At 33.4% G+C, this 22,212-nt stretch overlaps 1 protein-coding gene and 1 non-coding gene across 2 annotated transcripts in view; one reads left to right on the plus strand and one right to left on the minus strand.

Moving 5' to 3' along the window:
* The first annotated feature begins 901 nt into the window (after positions 1-901).
* Positions 902-22,212, plus strand: part of LOC123261107 (putative protein kinase C delta type homolog) — a 193,445-nt gene continuing 172,134 nt past the window's right edge. Inside the window, exons 1-2 of the mRNA XM_044722600.1 lie at positions 902-1,040; positions 3,440-3,934. Coding sequence (XP_044578535.1) covers positions 1,017-1,040; positions 3,440-3,934 — 519 coding nt within the window. The 5' untranslated portion in view covers positions 902-1,016. The remainder of the gene's footprint in view (positions 1,041-3,439; positions 3,935-22,212) is intronic.
* On the minus strand, positions 4,911-5,033 carry LOC123262319. The gene has a single exon (XR_006508911.1). It is a non-coding gene; the product is annotated as a 5S ribosomal RNA (ribosomal RNA).

Below are 22,212 nucleotides of genomic sequence, written 5' to 3' on the forward strand. Positions count from 1 at the left end.
CAATTTTTGACCCGAGTCTCTCAACCGGTGTTTGGTGGCAGTTACTGGGAGTTGCTGAGTTTACTCGGTCTCGGTAAAAAAAGCTGAAGGCTTTCCCACCTCCTGCATCTATCTGGGCACTGTTCGTGCTCTGTACAACATCCATGGGGACGTCTTCTTTGCTTCCTTGTTTGTTATTGTTTTTTTTATTTTCATCCATAATTTTGAGTGATACTCCAAAGCAAAAGGTCGTCTCCGAACGCGATGCCTCCGGAAGTGGAGGGGTGATCACTCTTACAGCTACCTCCATTGCTATAAGAGCTTTCGGTCACTGAAGCGGGAAATCTCAACCGCTTCGACCCTGCACCTGCTTCCTTCATCGGCTTCCTCTTGCTCCCGTGGGTGCGGCACGTAGATGCCGGGAGTTACCACGTACACCGCGCTATATGGATCATTTCGCACATCTCTTTCGAGCAGCGTCACCGTATCCGCTTGCGTACGTGACCCTAGGTCAGATGGTGTGACCAACCCTTCCTGCCGAAAGGGGAGTTTTCGTTTTTTACCGCGAGAGCTATTTTATTTCGCTCTTACCCTCTGTTCCGAAGAAAAGCGAGCTTTCTCCGACCCACAAGGATACACGGACGGTGGCTGTTACTCTTCAGCTCCTATGCCTGATTTGGTCCGCGAGGGCTATTTTATTTCGCCCCAATCCGCCGATCTTACGACCGGTTAGGAACCCCCCTATCCGCCACCTGGGGACGCGCCCGGTGGGAGTTTGGCTTCTTTCGACGGGGTGCGTGTGTGTGTATGTGTGTGTGTGTGTGTATGTGTGTGTGTGTGTGTGTGTGTGTGTGTGTGTGTGTGTGTGTGTGTGTATGTGTGTGACTATGTGACTCGCTTATAACTTTTGAACGACTAAACCGATCGGAATCTACTAAACGGCGTTCTAAAGAGTTCCCTCAAACTTAGACTTCCTGTGAATTTAAACCGATTCGGACTGATAGATTTTGAGAAATTTTAAAAAATCTCAAAAAAAAATGAGAAAAAAATTTTTTTTGAAAGTTTTTTTGGAATAACTTTTAAACGGCTTTATCGATCAACTTTAAAAACTAATCCGCCCTTAAGCTTGAATAACCACGCTGATCGTCGCTAATCCGGTCAAAATCAGTTGATTTGTTCGAGAGATATCGTGAACGAAAGAAAACCAAAAAAAGTGTTTTTTTGACATTACTTCGTCATTTCTTCTCGGATCTTTTTTGATGATAAAAAATAATTTTTAGAACTTAAAAAACTGCATCGATCGCCGTCAAGAACGTAGAAATTGGTCGATTGGTTCGAGAAATATCCTCGATAAAATATTTGAAAACAAGTGGTTTTTTAACATAACTCCGACATTTTTGGAATAACTTTTAAACGGATGCACTGATCAATTTCAAAAACTAATTAGCTGTTAGCATAAAAAAATTACGTCGATCGCCGTCAAGCTGGTCAAAATTGGTCAATTCGTTCAAGAGATATCATGAACGGAAGAAAACCCAAAAAAGTGTTTTTTTGTAATTACTTCAAATTTCCTAGTTTTATCAATTCAAACTTGAAGATTCTTCATGAAACTAAGAAAATTGCGTCAAATGCTGCCAATCACGTTAAAATCGGTTGATTTATTCAAAAGTTAGTGCGGTTTGAAAATTAAAAAAATATTGTTCTATGAAACGTTAATCAGCCTTTTGAGCTCAAAGAGCTCAAAAGCATAGAAAAGCTATCTTTTTAAGCTCAAAGAGCTTAAAATAACAATTTTCAATTTTCAATTGTATTTTTGAGGTAGGAGAGCTCAAAAACATCATTAGTTTTATGCAACTAGGTATGAAATTAGCGGGAAGTTGCACGGATGGCCTTCAGGGTCTACCGTTTTTCTAATTTTTTTTTGTAGTTTTTTTTAGGTTTCTCAAAATCTACCGATCCGAATCGGTCTAAAGTGTATTCAAAATTTGTTTGGTCAAGCCCTTTCGAATGGAGCCAACCGCAATGAAATCGGTCAAGCCGTTCAAAAGTTATTAAAGAGTTACACACACACACACACACACACACACACACACACACACACACATACGGACATCATCACGAAAAAATTCAGGAAAGTTTCCTAGGATATCAAAACGTCGAGATCTGATGAAAACTCGATTTCGAAAAATGGGGTAGAACCAATAACTTCCCGATTTTTAAAAATCTTCGATTTTTTAGCGGGAAGTTAAAAATTGATTCAATCTATTATAGTTACTGAGCCACAGCAATGCGTGACTGGGTCAGCTAGTATATATAATATAAACCAACTTGACAATTAAAAAAGTTTTACTTCTATTGAGACCTTATGTCTGTGAGGCTCACTCGTTTTTCAACTTCCCGCTAAGAAAATTGAAAATTGTTTTATTTGAATATTGTTTTTACCTCGTTTTTTAAAAATCGAGTTTTCATCAGATTTCGACGTTTTGAGGTCCTAGAAAGCTTCCCTGACTATTCCCGCGATGGTGTCTGTATGTCTGTATGTATGGATGTGTGTATGTGTGTTTTGTGTGTGTGTGTGTGTGTGTGTGTGTGTGTGTATGTATGTATGTATGTATGTATGTGTGGATGTATGTAAACCTCTCATAACTTCTGAACGGCTTGACCGATTCGATCGCGGTTGGTGCTACTCGAAAGGGTTCTACTAAACTTAAATTTTGAATTCACGTTGGACCGATTCGGACGGATAGATTTTGAGAAATCTTAAAAAAACTGCGAAAACAATTTTTTTCAAATGTGGTTTTTTTTTGGATAACTTTCAAACGGCTTGACCGATCAATTCCAAAAACTAATTAGCTCTTAACATCGAAAAACCACGTTGATCGCCATCAAGCCGGTCAAAATCGGTTGATTCGTTCGTGAGTAATCGTTGACGAAAGAAATCGAAAAAATTGTTTTTTTCGAATTACACCAAAATTTCCGGTCTGATCGAGTTATGATTGAAAATATATCACAGAATTTTAAAAACTGCGTTGAATGCCGCCAACCGCGTGAAAATCGGTTTATTCATTCAAAAGTTATTGCGGTTTGAAAATTCAAAAAATAATGTTTTATTAAACGTCTATTAGACTTATGAGCTCGGAGAGCTCAAAACTAAACAAAAATTATATTTTTGAGCTTGAAGAGCTCAGTAACGTAATAAGTGCAACTTTGAGCGCTTAATTACAAAAGTAGCGGAAAGTTGCAGGGATGGCCTTCAGGGTCAACCATTTTCCTAATTTTTTTTATTATTCGTTTCTTGTTGAATTAGCTTTTATCAACTTTATGTATTTCTTAATTATTTATTGAAGAGAAAATTTCTTATCCACTCCAAAATATTTAAATTTTTACAGAAATTGTAAGAATAAGTTGCAATTTACGATATTAATGCATGGGTATTCACGTTTCAAAAATTTTGTTTCAGATTCTGGGAAAAGGTAGTTTTGGTAAAGTATTACTTGCAGAGTTAAATGACACAGATTTTGTCTATGCTGTCAAATGTCTAAAGAAAAATGTTGTCTCAGAAGATGATGACATTGAGAGTATATTAATAGAGCGAAAAGTACTCACTCTAGCCACGAGACATCCTTACCTCTGTCATTTATTTTGTACATTTCAAACTGAATCACATCTTTTTTTCGTAATGGAGTACCTGAATGGAGGTGATCTTATGTTTCACATACAAATGTCAGGAAGATTTCCAGAGTTTCGTGCCAAGTTTTATGCCGCAGAAATTTGGTGTGGACTTAATTTTCTTCATAAAAAAGGCATTGTTTACAGAGATCTGAAGCTAGATAATGTTTTGCTAGATTTTGAAGGACACATCAGAATAGCCGATTTCGGAATGTGCAAACTTCAAATATATCTAGACAAAACTGCTGATAACTTTTGTGGTACACCAGATTACATGGCTCCTGAGGTAAGTACAATTATGTATAAGACTCAACTAAACTATTATGAGAAATTGCATTTACGTTAGATTCAATTGAGGTATGGAATTGATATAGTTGAATGTTGTCAAAAGTATAGTTAGCAAGGTGCTTGTTAGATAACAAGGTTATCTAACCCCAAAATTTTTAAACTATGACGTGAAAAATCCAAAAAACGGTCGACCCTGCAGACAATTACCCAGTAAACACGTTTACGTCACGTTTACAATTACCCAGTAAACACGTTTACGTCAATGTGATGTTAAAATGACATTGGGCTATGTCAGGATATATGTAAGACATAAGTCACAAATGAATCATATGTGACTCATTATTTTGCACTTCCTGAAACAAAACTCTGATGTAAAAATATGACGTTGTCATGACGTCAGCATTATGTCTCCATGACATTTATGACGCCTATAAATCACGTAGCCTTATCGAGAGGGGGGAGGGATAAGTTTGAATACTACGCTGAGCTATGTAACGGGGGGGAGGAGGTAAAAGCAAAGCTAGTTTGAAACTGTAATTTTTTAAGATGAAAGAGTCGTTATTTACTATAGTGATAGCTACTAATTACTTATTTTGGATATTAAATTATAAACTGTGGCTTTTATACTTTCTACATTAAGTTCTGTAATATTTATATTTTTGCCACCCCGATGTCCACTTTACTGTTTGAAATTATAAAAATTAACCGGAATCCGAGTGAATATTACAGTTTACTTTTTTCCGTGTGGCTATGTGCTTCATGCTACGTTTACCCTTTCTCACTCTCTCTCAATCGTTCTCAATCGCTGTCTCCTTCTTGTACGACAAAAACGCTGCACATTTGAAGTTTTACTTCAATGAAACCGCGGTATACAAAATGTCTTGATTCAGTGAAATAACATAAGATATCATAATATAAATTGTTGTCGAAATGAGATGGAAGAATTTTTTATTTTTAATGATAAAAAATATGTGTGCCAACAACACGTGGTGTTCCCAAGCGGTCACCCATCCAAGTACTTACCACGCTCAATGTTGCTTAACTTCAGTGATCGGACGAGAACTGGTGTTTTGATTCAGCATGATATGGTCGTTGACGAATAATAATAAACTATCTTTGTGCTTAAATTAGTCAAAAAAAAAAATCACAAAAAAAAATTAGGAAGGTGGTTGACCCAACAGGCCATCCCTGCAACTTCCGGCTAAGTCCATACCTAAACACTTGAAATTCCACTGATTCTGTTTTTGAGCTCTCCGAGCGTGTCGTGCTTTTTAAGATATTATCAAAATGATAATCTTTCTACTTATATCTGCCAATAAAATATTTATAACTATTGACACCATGCACTCCACCCTTTTTTTAAAATAAGATACATTTTTTTCTTATTTAAACTATTATTAATTTATATTTATTAAAATTTTTTACATCAACAGACTCAATTGAGTCTGGCGCCAAGTTCCGTTCTCAAGCCAGACTATCGAGTGTGTATATACCGTAAGCAGAACGGTTTTTTGAGGTTACAAATTTTTTTTCAAATTTATTTTGATTTTTTTTTTATATGATATTTTATAATAGTAGTTCATGCTCTTTATTACGCGTATTACTTGATTATTATCAATTATCTTTATAATTTCTATTTAAAATTATTGAAAATAATCAGCACAAACTATAGCGATCCAGATTTTTAGATTTGAACTTTTTTCTTATGTAAAAAGCAGACGGCCAGAGACTAAATAATATGATGCATGCTAATCTTTTAATAGATGGGAATCTACAGTGAAAAGAAGATATTTGACAGCTTGCAATTACACACGCCAGGCGGCGCAAGATAACTTTTACATGAACTATAGCTTAAAGGGGATAATTTGCCACCGGAAATGTATTTAATTAAAATTGTCAATTTTTATTATAATTACAAAAAATACTGAAATCCGAACAAAAACAGTTTCACTGTAAAAAAATCGCGCCAAGTCCACGTTCATAAGACTATTAAGAAAAAAAATTTTTATTTCTTTACAAAAAAATATATAATAAAAAATTAAAAAATCCAAGTCACCGATATGATTGTATATGATTTTCGGAAATTAAAAAAAATTTTGTTGTAAATTTAAAAATTAAAAGAAACAATTTTGGAACGTACTTGGTGTGCGTCATTGTGTACTTCAATTTTTTTTAAAAGTCCTAGTAGATAGATTTTAAGAATTTCATAAAAAGTGAAATATTTCGTAACCACGCACACTACTCATTTGGTGGTGTTTAAATTATTTATTTTATTTTATAAATTTAAATTTTTAATTTTTTAATTAAATTATTAATATATTATATATAATTATTATATATATATTTTTTACAAATATAAATAATGCTGTAAAGCGGGAAAGAATAGGAGTTACGGTAATTATTACGTAAAGCGTTCCACATTCACGTAACAGGATATTGGTAGGAAAAGATTGAGAAAGGAATTTGGAGAGGATCATCTTAATGTGAGTTTATAGAATATGCGAGAAAAAATTATTAGATAGCTCGCACTGGGATTCGAACCCAGAACCTTCCGAAGAGATGTCAACTACTCTACCATTTGAGCTATCCGGTCTATACTAAATTTCCTTTCGCTTATTCGTAATATAATAAATATTAATATACATATATAAATTATTAATTAAAATTTAAATTATTAATTCGCTTCAAATATATATTTTGCTCCTATTACCGTTTGTAGAAATCTTGAACTTGTTAATAATATAAAACATTATTTATTCTAATAAAATTTTATATGAGTTATGATAGTATAACCTTAATTGTCACTCTTAAAGTGTCAGTAACTGGGCTCATTACCTTATACAAAATGAAAATAATAGTTCTAACGTAAATGATAATGTGCCCGCTTGATAAAAAATAATAAACCTTACATTTATCCTAATACTCCTGATTCTTTATTTTACTAATTGACTATATATGTCTCAATCTCTCGTAGCCTACCCCTGATTAAAAATACTCATTAAAGAGTATTGAAAATTATGAAATTTGAGTTGTTTTCAATAATCCTAATTCTTTTTTTATGTATTTATAAATATAAAGTTTACATGAAGCGACTGTTTATTTTTTCAATACTTTTCAATAAGTATTTTTAATCAGGGACTCTTCAGAAGTTTCACTTCTACCATGTGTGACTTGCACACACACACACATTTTTTTTTTTTTTTTTTTTTAACTTAGGCGGGGGAATCCCTTTTACGGATTCCAGGCATAGCTGTTCAGCCTGGATATGTGGCGGCTCGACACAGCGTCATACTAAAACTCGACGCTAACGCCCCTACCCACTAAACCCTAAACCCCTTTTCTTCTTTCCTCTAATCCCTCATAGAAACCGCCGTCAGGCATTACTTCGTGAGGGGAGGATCTAGCTACTGCTATTCCTTCTGGTGGCTAAGGTGTTATTTTTCCTTCCTTCTAGTTTCTGTCATTTGGTAAACGTGCTTGTGGCGTTCCAAGTAGCTTCGGATGACAGCATTTCTTCTACTATTGACTCTGGTGTGATTTTTTTGTTCAGGATCTTCTCTAACTCATCTCACTGTGGGTTAAAACGAGGGCACTCAAAGAAAACATGCTCTGCATTTTCAGCAACTCTTGGGCAAGACGGATACTCTGGGGAATTATCGTCTGTATATGTGTGTGTGCGCGCGCGCGTGTGTGTGTGTGTGTGTGTGTGTGGATGTATGTAAACCTCTCATAACTTTTGAGCGGCTTGACCGATTTGATCGCGGTTGATGCCATTCGAAAGGGCTTGACCAAACTTAGATTTTGAATATACTTTGGAACGATTCGGACCAGTAAATTTTGAGAAATCGCAAAAAAACTACAAAAAAAATTTTTTGAAAAGTGGTTTTTTTTGAATAACTTTTAAACGGCTTTACCGATCAATTCCAAAAACTAATCAGCTCTTAATATCGAAAAACCGCGTCGATCGCCGTCAGTCGGGTGAAAAGCAGTTTTCACCTCGCAGATTCGTTCGTGAGTTATCGTTGTTGAAAGAAAACTGAAAACAGTGTTTTTTCGGAATTACTCCAAAATTTTTTGCTTTATCAATTTAAACTTGAAAATTCTTTATGGTACTTAAAAAACTTCTTCGAATGCCACCAACCACTTAAAAATCGGTTCATTCATTCAAAAGTTATTGCGATTTGAAAATTCAAAAAAAAGTGTTTTATCAAACATCTACCAAACTTTTGAGCTCGAAGAGCTCAAAAACGTCATAAGTGCAATTTCAAGCGTTTATGTATAGAATTGGTGGGAAGTTGCAGGGATGGCCTTCAAGGTCAACCGTTTCCCTGATTTTTTTTCTTTAAAATTCTCCAGTTCAGAGGCATTTCATGGCATAATCTCGACAATCAATAGGTTTTGTATAGAATTGAACGTTCTACAAAAAAGCCCATTACGGCAAAGTCGTAACTCATACGCGCGAGGTAATATGGGTCACTTAACTCAATTTTTTGATAAAATTGAGGTATTTTTGTCTCTATTTTGTGAAGAATTAGAGATACATGAAAAACGTAAATAAAAAACTTGTAGGAAATTTAATTTTCTACAAAAAAGTTACTGTAAACTACACCGCTGACTTTGATATTTCGTGAGATATTGGGCTTTTTAATTAAAATAGTATGGAATTTCAATGGTTTTTTGAACTAAATTGTCAAAATTATTAATTCTTCATTCAGAACTTTAAATTTTATATTTAGAAATGGATAGCTATTAAAAAAATATCTATGCCTAGATACAATTTGATCACAAAAAATTCAAATAATTTATTTAACGATGGTTTCAATAGATTATAAAAATGTAAGGGATAACAAAATATTAAATTACAGTAAATATAGCTGACCCGGGTCAGCATGTGATTTAGTAATAAAATTTATTAATAACTTCAGCTTTTGTCTAAACACACGTGCTGTAATGTCATGACGATGTATTGCATTTTGGCCAGGCAACAGCAAAGATGTAATCTCTGGCCATTTTGGATTACATGTGTTCGTGATAAATAAACACAGTCGTCCATATTTGCGCACAAAAGTCAGAGCATCCTGTATATACTCTTGCATATGACGTGGACTGCCTACGTACGATGATGGTAGAATGACAGAGTTACCAATTTCGGCGGCATCGGCGTTGTTGACAATAGCGTCTCGCAAGTGAATGTACTCTCCCACCCGTAGCTTGAGTTGATTATATCGTATCGTAGTCGTTCGCCTTCTATCTTCGCGTACATGTCGACCATGAATTGTTGTTAAAGCTCTCGAAATCGTAGAATGACGTTATCCGGCCCGCGTCTAATCATCAATCTATACGCATAAGAATCTTTCGAGCTAACGTTCTTGTTTGTTTCGGCTCCTGTAATAATATATTCATAAATATTAATTTAAGTTAATTGCGTTTAATAATTTAATTGTTTTGTTAAAAGTGTAATAATCAAATTCATAATAAATGAAGTACCTGATACGGGATCTCGTTGTTTAATATTTATGCTATATCCGTCTTGTCCCTTCCAGAAGATTAGCGGATATTAGATAGCGTCATATGAACGGTGTGTATCAGCAATGAACTGAAGATTATTATTTCTCCTACGAATCACAATTTCTCGTGCACCTGTAGGATCGCCAACCATGATTCCAGCAACGTCGTCAGCAACAGGTGCATTGAATCTACGAATGTGTTTTCCAGCTGGTGTTTTATCAGGATTAATAACAATAGCGTGATTATCGCTTTCTAATTTGTTCATGTGGGATTTGAATATTTTCAACAATTCATTATGCTCATTCAATAGAGCATCCAGCTCGCTGACGATGCGTCTAGCAAAGAATGAATCAAGGTTATTGTAGCCACAACGTGCATCCACCCGATTGGCTAGTGCGCTTCCGGAGTCCTCGCCGCCCATAAAGTAGATTTGTAAAAATTTATGTGGTTCGTTTGGCATTGGCAGCAATGAGCCTATTTTATGATAAACTTGGCCTCTGATTTTAAATGTAGAATTGTATTGTTGACCATTTGCATTAGTATTTTGAACTATTTCTGTTGCTTTGAACGATGTCATTTGAAAGCATGAGTTGAATGTTCGAATGGACTTCAGGAACACGTTAGAATCTGGATCTGTTCCGATAAGCAAACCGTTCAATGGTTCCGGTGGTGTTTCAATTACAGGTAGTTGTACCTTCCCTGACGCGCAACACATCCCGGCTGGTTCATTTTTGAATTTCAAAGCATCACAATACGGGCATTCTTTGTCCATAGCACCAATTACTACTTTTGAATGAGCATAATATTCAATATCGGGCTCATACTGGAATGCTAGACGCAGAAATGATGTAGCTACAAATGCTCGATGTGCCTGTTGGCGTTGTTGGTCATTCGCTCTGCGTCTATTGACAGTAAAACGGTGTGATTGTCGTTGTTCTAATCTCATGACTTCATTGAGTTCAGCTCGTGTATCGTCTGATTGTTCTTGACGCAATTGCGCCATTCTCACACGCGCTCCAGTATTTTCTTCCTGAACTTGGTCTTCGGTTCTTTGGGCTCTTCTATTTCGAATGCTTCTAGATTTATTTGTATCACGGCTCAAATTGGCCCCTTTGCGTTTTGTTGGCATTGTTCACTGTACAATACAAAACACACATGAATAGAACTGATTGAATTATTTAATTATTATATTAATCATTTATTTTATCTTTGATTACATTGAATATACATGTAAAAATTAGATAGTTTCACGAAAGCGAAAAATTTTATGTTTCTTAATTATATCGAAAATACATATTGTTAGAAATAGTGAAAAAAAAAATTCTGTCGAAGTTAGAGCTCTTATAAGTAAACACAAAAAAAAATTTCCCAATTGTAATAAAAATCTAACTTTCATCGAATCCGTTTTTTACCATTTCCAACAATATTTTCGTTATAAATAAGAAAGAATAATTTTTGATTTTATAATAATCGTAAAAAATAATTTATACTTACAACTCAATAGCCGTTGTTTGCGGGAACTCGTGACACGTGTTGAGTATTTTAGAGGTTATGTAAGTCACTTAATTAACTGATTGTGCGATTTACACTCAAAATTAATAATTTTATTAGTTATTAATAATTAATTATATTCAATAATATTAGTTATTAATAAATAAATAATAAAGTTACTCGAGAATATATTTGATATGAGAGTTACACTGAGATAGTAAAAATGTTTAACTACTACGCTTGAAGCATAAACACTAATAATAGCCGAAAACTGTAGAGGTAACATCCCCACTCCGTGCTGTTTACAGGGTGAGAAGTGACACCGGTAGATACACTGAGGGGATAACTTACCAAGTGATAATAATTGATGTTATCGAGCAGGATCGAAAATGATAAAATTATGAAAATGACTATTAAAAAGCAAGGGTTGGTGATAAAAAAGTGCAAATTTAGAGTTGTATGTATTTTTTGATGATACATAATAAAAAAATAAAAAAAAAAAACAATTTTATCAAAAAATTGAAAAAAAAATTTTTGGGGTGAACACCCCTTATCACTTAGAGGTTAGAAAAATAGTAGCCGATTCTCAGGCTTACTGAATATGCATAAAAAATTTTATGAGAATCGGTCAAGCCGTTTCAGAGGAGTATGGGAACGAACATTGTGACACGAGAATTTTATATATTAGATATTCTTTGTGTTATTCATATACATTTTATTTTTACTCCAGTTATATGCACATTGAATTATTAAGAAAAAATTAAAATAATCAGAATTTATAAAAAAAATAAAAAAAAAATCAGAACGTCTTTTTTTAAATTTTTTATGTCTGAATTTCAGTTTTAAAATTTTCAGTTATTTAACTTTTGATCAATTGAAACTCAATTAATAATTAATTAATGATTTATGTGACAATAGAATATGAGAAATGAATAATTATGACTATTTAGCTCAAAAAACAAATAAAATTCCATACTACCTTAACTAAAAAGCCCAATATCTCACGAAATATCAAAGTTAGCGATTTAGTTTACAGTCACTTTTTTGTAGCAAATTAAATTTTCTGCAAATTGTTTATTTACGTTTTTCATGTATCTCTACTTCTTCACAAAATAGAGGCACAAAAATAATCAAAGTTCCTGTGTATTTTAAATGGAAAATCTTCACATGCTCCGGTCGAGTACTTAATTTTAATATTAAGGGCTCAAACTTTCAGGGAATTTTTTTGGGGATATTTCCAAGAAAATTTCGAGATGGGAGTGAAAAAAAAAATAGTCGCAAAAAAAAAGCTCCCTAATATCTATATATATATATATATATATATATATATATATATATATATATATATATATATATTAAATATTATTATCTTCTTATATATATAAGCGAAATACCACTCACTCACTCATCACGAGATCTCCGAAACTATTCGCCCGATTGACTTGAAATTTAGCATAGTTACTCCATTCGTGATGTAGACGCTCACTAAGAACGTATTTTACGCAATTCCTAGCCAAAATGGATTTTTCGTCTACCATCACGTATGCTACCCCCTCCCCCCTCTCATTCTTCCCCTCCCCTCCCGTGCCTTCTTACTCCATCCCTATATATCTCTCTCTCAACTACTCAAAACGTCATCTGGTGTTCCGCAGGGATCTGTTCTGGGTCCAATCCTGTTTCTAATAGTCATGAATTCCGTGGCCCAGCGGCTGGTATATTGCAAGCATGGTTTGTTTGCTGATGACAAATATATATACTCTCACTTCTTTTTCTATCAGCTACATGATGCTATCTGGAGGGTCAACTCGGATGCACAATCAGTCGCTGACTGGGCAAGAGACCATGGATTGGAAATCAACCTAGCTAAAACAAAGGCTATAATCTTGGGCTCTAATAGTAAGTTGAAAAAGCTTGAGGACTTGGATCTGCCACCAATAGAAGTAAATGGTGTCATGATACCCTACGTTAACTATACCAAGTGCTTAGGTATTCAGCTAAGCAGAAATCTGTCATGGAACTACCACGTCACTCAGATAGTAAAGTGAACTCAGCTCTGCATTGTCTCAAAGTAAGGAAAAATATCTTTTCAACTCCTATAAGGAAATTACTAGTATCAGCAACCATCTTACCACTCGTTGACTATTGTTCCGTTGTATTGGTCGACTCAACTTCTGATAACAATTTAAAACTACAACGTGCGATTAACTGCTCTATCAGATTTATTTTTAATCTCAAAAAAGATGAGCACATTACACCTTTCAGACGTGAGCTGGGATGGCTGTCTGTAAAGTATCGCCGAATGTACTACATGAGCTGTTATTTTTACAAGTTACTTCAAGTTGAAAAGCCCAAGTACTTACGAGAGCTATTCATTGAAGACATTGATGTTAGACGTTCCAATAGACTAGCAGCTAAAAAACATACTTCCTTCAAGATACCTCATTTTGCTACCACCTATATGGAACACTCATTCTTGATCTCCGTGATTCGTCTGTGGGAAGAACTACCAGAAGAAATCGTAAACTCAAGTAGCAGTGAAGTCTTCAAAAATAAAGTTTTTGACTATTTGCTAAATTTAGACAGTTGATAAATTGAACAATTGATAGATTAAATTTGTTGATTACAGTACTTCTATACTAATTAAAAAATTTAAATTGAGATATTAGTCGAATCAGTTTAGAAAAGTTTAAAATGGTTAAAAGTTTTTGCAATATTATTCTAAAATTTAGGTTAAGAACTATGTACTTACATTTAATATTATTATTTTTAAAATGTAAATATTTTGTATTTAAATTGCCATTTGGCCTGTGCCTTGGCATAAATAAATTTATCAATCAATCAATCAATCTCTCTAAAATAAAGTTTTTGACTATTTGCTAAATTTAGACAGTTGATAAATTGAACAATTGATAGATTAAATTTGTTGACTACAGTACTTCTATACTAATTAAAAAATTTAAATTGAGATATTAGTCGAATCAGTTTAGAAAAGTTTAAAATGGTTAAAAGTTTTTGCAATATTATTCTAAAATTTAGGTTAAGAACTATGTACTTACATTTAATATTATTATTTTTAAAATGTAAATATTTTGTATTTAAATTGCCATTTGGCCTGTGCCTTGGCATAAATAAATTTATCAATCAATCAATCTCTTTTTTTTTTTTAGAAAATGTCATTTTGATTCGCCAATCTAAGAAACCATCAAGTGGCACCCATCAATTATAGAACTCACCCCCCCCCCCCGAAACCACCCACGCTGATCAACCGTTGCCATGGTTGCCGTTGCAATGGTTACCGTTGCTATGGTTACCGTTGCCATGGATACCGTTGCCATGGTTACCGTTGCTATGACAACTGTTAAAATAGATAAATTGTAATAACAAGTTCGGTTATAAACTAAATTCAGAGGAATGATTAGAATAAAAGTAGAAAGTTACTAAATATTAATATTCTATACAATTATTATTCAACAGTATTATTCTATACAATGTTAGGCAAATACATCGATTTTTATCGATTGATTGTTGGGACAGTAGGAATTCATAATCATACTTTTTTTAAGAAAGAATAGCTAAATCATTAATAACTGAAATAGCTAATATGTATTGGAATGATCATGAAGGTTGAACTCCATTATATCATAAAACAGATAAATATAATATAAATATTAATGTTGATATTGTTAAATGATTATACTGATTTTAATGATTAAAATTAAAATGGTAAATTGTGTTTGATGTATCTTCTCTAAAATTTCACAATAATATCGTTAAATTATTATAAAAAAAGGTAGATTTAAGATAATTATTCATAAAATGAATAATAATAAATATATTTTTTAATACCACTTAATTTGTGATGAATTTCTTAATTATAAAGATTAAAAATATTCATTTTTATATTTATAAGCACAAATAAATTTATTCATTAACTTATCGATGTTAATTTTCAGTAAAATTGATATAATAACATTGTTGTTTATATTCCCAATTAATATGTGATTAATTTGATAATCTTGATCACTAAAATTCATATTTTATAAATAAATGGCGCTAAGGTAAGAAATAATAATCTGAATTACCAATCTTAATAACGTTATTGAAGTTGGCGCTTAGACAAAAGAATAATAACATATTTATTTATGTAATTGATAAAGATATTCAGAGCTGTCAAAACAATTATTTCATAGATAAAAAAAGATATCAAATTTTAATTAATTATCTAAAAATACATTAGAGTTTTGTTGATATTGCTCTAATTTTTTATAAATTAAATTTACTTCCGTTGTGTTGGTGAGTTTTTATGACATTTTTAATTTCCATTAATTTGTTAATGCTTTTTTTAAATTCATATTAATATTTTATTAACGATATTTTCTTTATTTTGATTAAAATTTTTATATTTTTTAAATTCAGGATAAGATTCAATTATATTGAAAATTTTTATTTATAATATTTAAAAAATTTTTATTATGAACGTAGAATATATTTTAATAGGTGGCCATTATATCCCTTTTCGAATTGTCGAGATTATAGGCGACGGAGAGTGTTTATTCTCTACTCTGTCCCTACTGATATACGGCAACATATCGAAGGCTGACGAAATTCGAAAAGAAATTGTTAAACATGTATCGAAAAATTGGACAAGATTTCAATTCGTCACACAAATGCCATCCATTTAAAATGGATGGATGAACCTCCAGGGATGTGCTGCAGTGGTGGTCAAGTCAAGCTTCCTACAATTGAGCCCTACCCTGAACCTTTGTACAGTCTCTTTATCCATCAAGACCCGCTTTCAGAACATTTCCTTTCCACGATTCGAAAGTATAACGGATGTTTTCAGATGACGTCATTTGGAGCAAAAGAAGTAAAGAAGGGAAATTATATGCCAACATTTAAAATTCAGGGGCAAGTGTACCACAGAATAGGTAGCCTTATGGCTGAACCTCATCAGCATCCTTCTTTTCTTCAGCTGTACTTTCTTGGGGATGATAAACGTGAGAGTGAAATCCGTTGTAGAATTACTCCTGGTGTTAAACCCGAATTAGTTAGCCAACTACAGAAGTCGCTTCATAAAAATAATAAATATATTTTGGATTTTAAGGCCGCTATCGATTCAGTTCCTAAAAACCAAAAAGAGTTCAAGGTTGTAATTAATGCTGATAGAAAACCGCAAGGTCAGCACAAGGGTCGTTTCAATGTTCTTCAAACTAATGAAGTGGCAGTTGTTATTGTCGGTCAGGCTTTCGAAAAGAGAGATATAATTCTTTACAGTATAGACAATAAATTAATACGGATTAGTGAAACGCATCGTGCATACGATGCTCTCCAGTACCCTTTGATGTTTTTCCGTGGATAGGATGGTTATTACATAAACATACCTAAACGTGACGCAAAGACTAGGTCCCCTCTCAAGAAGACTGTCTCTGCTTCTGAGTTCTACAGTTATAGGTTAATGGAGCGTGTTAGTGAAATATGTCATTTAGTACTCTTTCATAATCTCTTTAATCAGTTTTTAGTTGACATGTATGCTAAGATTGAAACTGAAAGGCTCAATTGGATTCGTAATAATCAAACAAAACTTAGGAGTGAGGAATATATCCACCTAAAAGACGCTATGGTAAAAAGAAATGGACAGTTTTCAGAACTTGGTAGAATGGTTGTATTGCCGTCTTCGTTCACTGGTGGACCCCGCTACATGCATGAACGAACTCAAGACGCTATGACGTACGTACGGCATTTCGGACGTCCAGATTTATTCATTACATCCACTTGCAATCCTAAATGGTCAGAAATTGAAGATCTTTTGAGACAAGGACAAAAATCTTATGATCGACACGATATCATTGCGAGGGTATTTTGTTTGAAAGTTAAGCACATGATGAATCTTCTGACAAAAGGTTGTATCTTTGGCAAAGTAAGGTGTAACATGTATACTGTGGAATGGCAGAAGCGTAGACTTCCACATGTTCATATTCTTCTTTGGTTGGAAGAAAAAAAAAGACCTGACTCTATTGACGAAGTTATAAGAGCTAAATTACATGGCCCCGATCAGGATCAAACACTTCATGAAATTAGTAATTCAACAATGATTCATGGCCCGTGTGGAGTTTTCAATTTCAGTTCACCTTGCATGCTGGCTGGTGTTTGCACTAAACGATACCCAAAGCCTTTCTTAAAAGAAATTCAAACAGGTGAAGATGGATATCCTAAGTATCGAAGGCGGTCTCCGGAAGACGGTGGAATAGCAATAAAAATTATTGGAAATGATATTGATAATCGATGGGTGGTACCATTTAATCCTGTTTTGTCACGTACTTTCAAAGCTCATATCAATATTGAGTATTGCAATTCAGTTAAATCTATCAGATACATCAGCAAGTACGTAAATAAGGGTTCTGATCAGGCAGCGTTTACCGTTAAAAATTTAGATGAGGTTTCTAAGTATGAAGCAGGACGATACATAAACAGTTCTGAAGCAGTCTGGCGTATTTTCGGTTTTCACATTCATGAGAGATATCCTCCTGTTGTTCATCTTGCTGTTCATCTAGAAAATGGTCAAAGAGTTTATTTCACAGAAGAGAACATTGTTTATAAAATCGCGAATCCAAAGAAAACAACGCTTATAGGTTTTTTCGATCTCTGTAAAGTAGATGGTTTTGCGCGAACTCTTTTGTATAGTGAAGTTCCAGGTTATTACGTTTGGAGAAACAATGAATTTATTAGGAGGAAAAAAGGAAAAGTCGTGACAGGTTTTCCAGAAATTAAAAAAGATCATGTGTTGGGTAGAGTGTATACTGTCCATCCCGGTAATGCTGAATGCTACTGTTTACGCCTTCTCCTACATGAGATTCGTGGTCCTACTTCATTCAATGATTTAAAAACTGTAGAAGAGGTAGAGCATCCGACTTTTCAAGCAACTTGCAGAGCACTTGGATTATTGGGAGACGATATTAACTGGGATCGTAATTTAGAGGAAGCTTCTATTTTTGATTCTCCTTATAAAATTAGAGAGTTATTCGCGATTATGTTGGTTTTTTGTCAAGTGGGAAATCCGATAAAATTATGGACAAAGTACCGGGAAAGTTTGGCAGAAGATATCAAAAGACAAATGGAAAGAGAGAGTAGAGATGTTGAATTGATCGTTGATATCGTTTACAACCAGTGTCTTATCCATCTTGAAGATATTGTTACATCAATGTCAGGTAAGTCATTGTTAGAATTTGGACTTCCAGAACCATTAACAGAGCAAAGCAACGTTATTAACAACCGTCAGTACATGAATGAATTGGCTTATGATGTTTCTCAGTTGATCGAAGCAGTTTCTGTAGGGGTTTCGAAATTAAATGACGATCAGAAACAAGTTTATGATCAAGTCTTGAACAGTATTGATTCTAATTCAGGGAAGTTATTTTTTCTTGATGCTCTTGGTGGAACTGGGAAAACTTTCTTGATTAATCTTCTGCTTGCTAAAATTAGGAGTAGAAAAAATATTGCTATTGATGTTGCTTCGTCAGAGATTGCAGCTACGTTAATTGATGGAGGCAAGACGGCGCACTCAGCTTTTGAACTACCTCTCAACTTGAATCATTCCGATAATCCCATTTGTAATATCTCAAAGCAAAGTGACATGGCGCATGTACTCAGAGAAACAAAAATTATAGTGTGGGATGAGTGTACTATGGCCCACAAGAAAGGTGTTGAGGCTCTTAATCAGACACTTCAAGACATTAGAGTAATTATTCTCATTAGAGAATAATCGACTTATGGGTGGGTTGACTATTCTTTTAGCTGGTGACTTCAGACAAACTTTACCTGTTGTACCACGAGGGACACGTGCAGATGAAATTAAAGCCTGCCTAAAATCTTCAATTTTATGGCCTAAAATAAAAGTCCTATCGTTGAAAGTTAATATGAGGGTATGTCTTCAAAATGACTTGAGAGCGAAAGAGTTTTCAGAATTATTGATTGACATAGGTAACAGAAATCTCCCAGAAGAAGAAGCAAAAATAACCATTCCAAGTAACCTTTGTGAAACTGTGGGAGAGTTGATTACTTTGATTAATAGAATATACCCAAATATTCAACGTGGTGCATTAGATAGTTTATCATGGTTAAAAGAAAGAGCTATTCTGACTCCAACAAATGAATCAGCTGATAGAATTAATACCTTACTGCTAGAACAACAAAAAACTGAACATATGAAGTATGAGTCTGTGGATACAGTCATAGAAGTAGAGGAAACTCTAGTTCATTATCCTGTTGAGTTTCTGCATACACTTAACCCGCCAGTCATACCACCTCATATTCTTCATCTACAGATTGGTACACCGATAATGTTGTTGCGTAACTTGAATCCTCCCAAATTGTGTAATGGCACCAGACTACAGGTAAAAACTCTGTGGAAAAATTTAATTGAAGCGACCATTTTTACAGGTAAGTATGAGGGTGAAAATGTATTCATTCCAAGAATACCTTTGATTCCATCAGATTATCATTTTGAATTTAAGTGTTTGCAGTTTCCAGTTAGAGTTTGCTTCGCGATGACTATTAATAAAGCTCAAGGGCAGACTTTAAAATTAGCTGGTGTAGATTTGCAAAGTGAATGTTTTTCTCATGGTCAATTTTATGTAGCATGTTCAAGAGTAAGTTTCTATGAAGATCTCATCATTCTTCAACCAGAGAAGCGAACGAAAAATGATGTATATAAAGAAGTTTTAAACATGTAAGTACATTATTTTAGATTTTATATATTTTTAACAATTATTATAAGTAATCATATGATAATAGTATGTACTTAAATGTAAAAATTGAAAGAAATAAATTAACGTGATAAAAAATAAAAATTTCGTTGATATTTATAAAAATTGCCATACATAAAAAATAAAGAACATCAAATTAAAATTTACTAAAAAATATAACTCAATGGGTTTAAAAAATTAAAAAAAATTTTTTTTTTTAAATAAAAAGTTTTCAGAATATATCTTTATTTTCATGTTGGTAATTTTTACATAGTTTAGGCCTACTGGGGACCCGCCATGTAAAATAATGGGAACGCATCTCACTACACAGTACCTCACGGGTGATGCGGAAATCTGTGTAATGACAGATTTACTGACTAACTGACCCATTGATTGATTGATTGTTAATAATAAAATACTTTTGTCATATATTTAATACTCGCTAACATCGGTCATCACAAACAATCATTTTTCTCTAATTCAAAATTTATATTCATTATCTTTTTGTAATTAATCATTTTGTTTATATTTTTCGTCTAGGTTACACTATAAAATTTTATTGTATGCCCAGCGAAGCGGGCGGGTATGAGCTAGTCTATATATATATATAAGCGAAATACCACTCACTCACTCATCACAAGATCTCCGAAACTATTCGCCCGATTGACTTGAAATTTAGCATAGTTACTCCATTCGTGATGGAGACGCTCACTAAGAACGGATTTTACGCAATTCCTAGCCAAAATGGATTTTTCGTCTACCATCACGTATGCTACCCCCTCCCCCCTCTCATTCTTCTCCTCATCTCCCTTACCTTCTTCCCCCTTCCCTATCTCTCTCTCTTTTTTTTTTTAGAAAATGTCATTTTAATTCTCAGATCTAAGAAACCATTAGTGGCACCCATCAATTATTGAACTTAACCCCACCCTACCCCCCCACAACCACCCACGCTAATCAACCGTTGCCATGGTAATCGTTGCCATGATAATCGTTGCCATGATAACCGTTGCCATGGCTACCGTTGCCATGGTTATCGATGCCATGGTTATCGATGCCATGGTTGCCGTTGCCATGGTTACCGTTATAATCGTTGCCGTTGCCATGGTTACCGTTGCCAAGGTTACCGTTGCCATCGTTACTGTTGCCATGGTTACCGTTGCCATAGTTACTGTTGCCATCGTTACCGTTATCATGGTTACCGTTGTCATGGTTACCGTTGCTATAGTTACCGTTGCTATGGTTACCGTTGCTATAATAACTGTCAAAATAAATAAATTGTGATAACAAATTCGGTTGTCAACCAAATTCAGAGAAATCATTAGAATAAAAGGAGAAAGTTACTAAATACTAATATTTTATACAATTATTCAACAGTATTATTCTGTACAATGTAAGGCAAATACATATTGATTTCAAATTTTATCGATTGATTGTTGGGACAGTAGGAATTAATAATCATACACTTTTTAAGAAATCATAGCTAAATCATTAATAACTGAAATAGCTCATATGTATTGGAATGATCATGAAGGATGAACTAACTCCATTATATCATAACACAGCTAAATATAACATAAATATTATTAAGTTGATTTTTGTTAAATGATTATACTGATTTAAATGATTAAAATTAAAATGGTAGATTGTGTCTGATGTATCTTCTCTAAAATTTCACGACGATATCGTTAAATTATCATAAAGAAAAGGTCGATTTGAGTTAATTCTTAGTAAAATTAATAATAATAAATATATTTTTTAATACCACATAATTTGTAATGAATTTCTTGATAACAAAGATTAAAAATATTCATTTTTAAATTTATAAGCAGAAATAAATTTATTCATTAACGTATCGATGTTAATTTTCAGTCAAATTAATATAAAAACATTGTTGTTTATATTCTCAATTAATATGTGATTTATTTCATAATCTTGATTACTAATATTCATATTTTTATGAAAAACGGTGCTGAGATAAGAAATAATAATCTGAATTAAAAATCTTAATAACGTTATCGAAGTTGGCGCTCAGATAAAAGAATAATATAACATATTCATTTATGTAATTTATTAACAAATTCAGAGCTGTAAAAACAATTATTTTATAGATAAAAAACGATATCATTTTGTTAAGATTGATGAAATTAATTATTTTGTTTATATTTTTTGTATGGGTTACAGAATTAAATTTTTTTGCATGCCCAGCGAAGCGGGCGGGTATCTATATATATATATATATATATATATATATATATATATATATATATATATATACTATATATGGTATATATATATATATATATATATATGACAGATTTCCACGTCTATACTCACTCATCACGATATCTCTGGAACTATAAGACCTAGAGACTTGAAATTTGGGAGGAATATTACTTTTACCATGGAGAGGTCAGCTGAGAACGGATTTTAAGAAATTTCTCCCCTAAAGGGGTTTGCGGGGGCGTTAACAATGAAAAATTCCCTTTTTTAAACTATAGCTCCTATCGACTCCAAATTTGGTAGGAATCTTCTGTAA

The sequence above is a fragment of the Cotesia glomerata genome, linkage group LG3 (genome assembly GCF_020080835.1).
Source record: "Cotesia glomerata isolate CgM1 linkage group LG3, MPM_Cglom_v2.3, whole genome shotgun sequence".
Lineage (NCBI taxonomy): Eukaryota > Metazoa > Arthropoda > Insecta > Hymenoptera > Braconidae > Cotesia > Cotesia glomerata.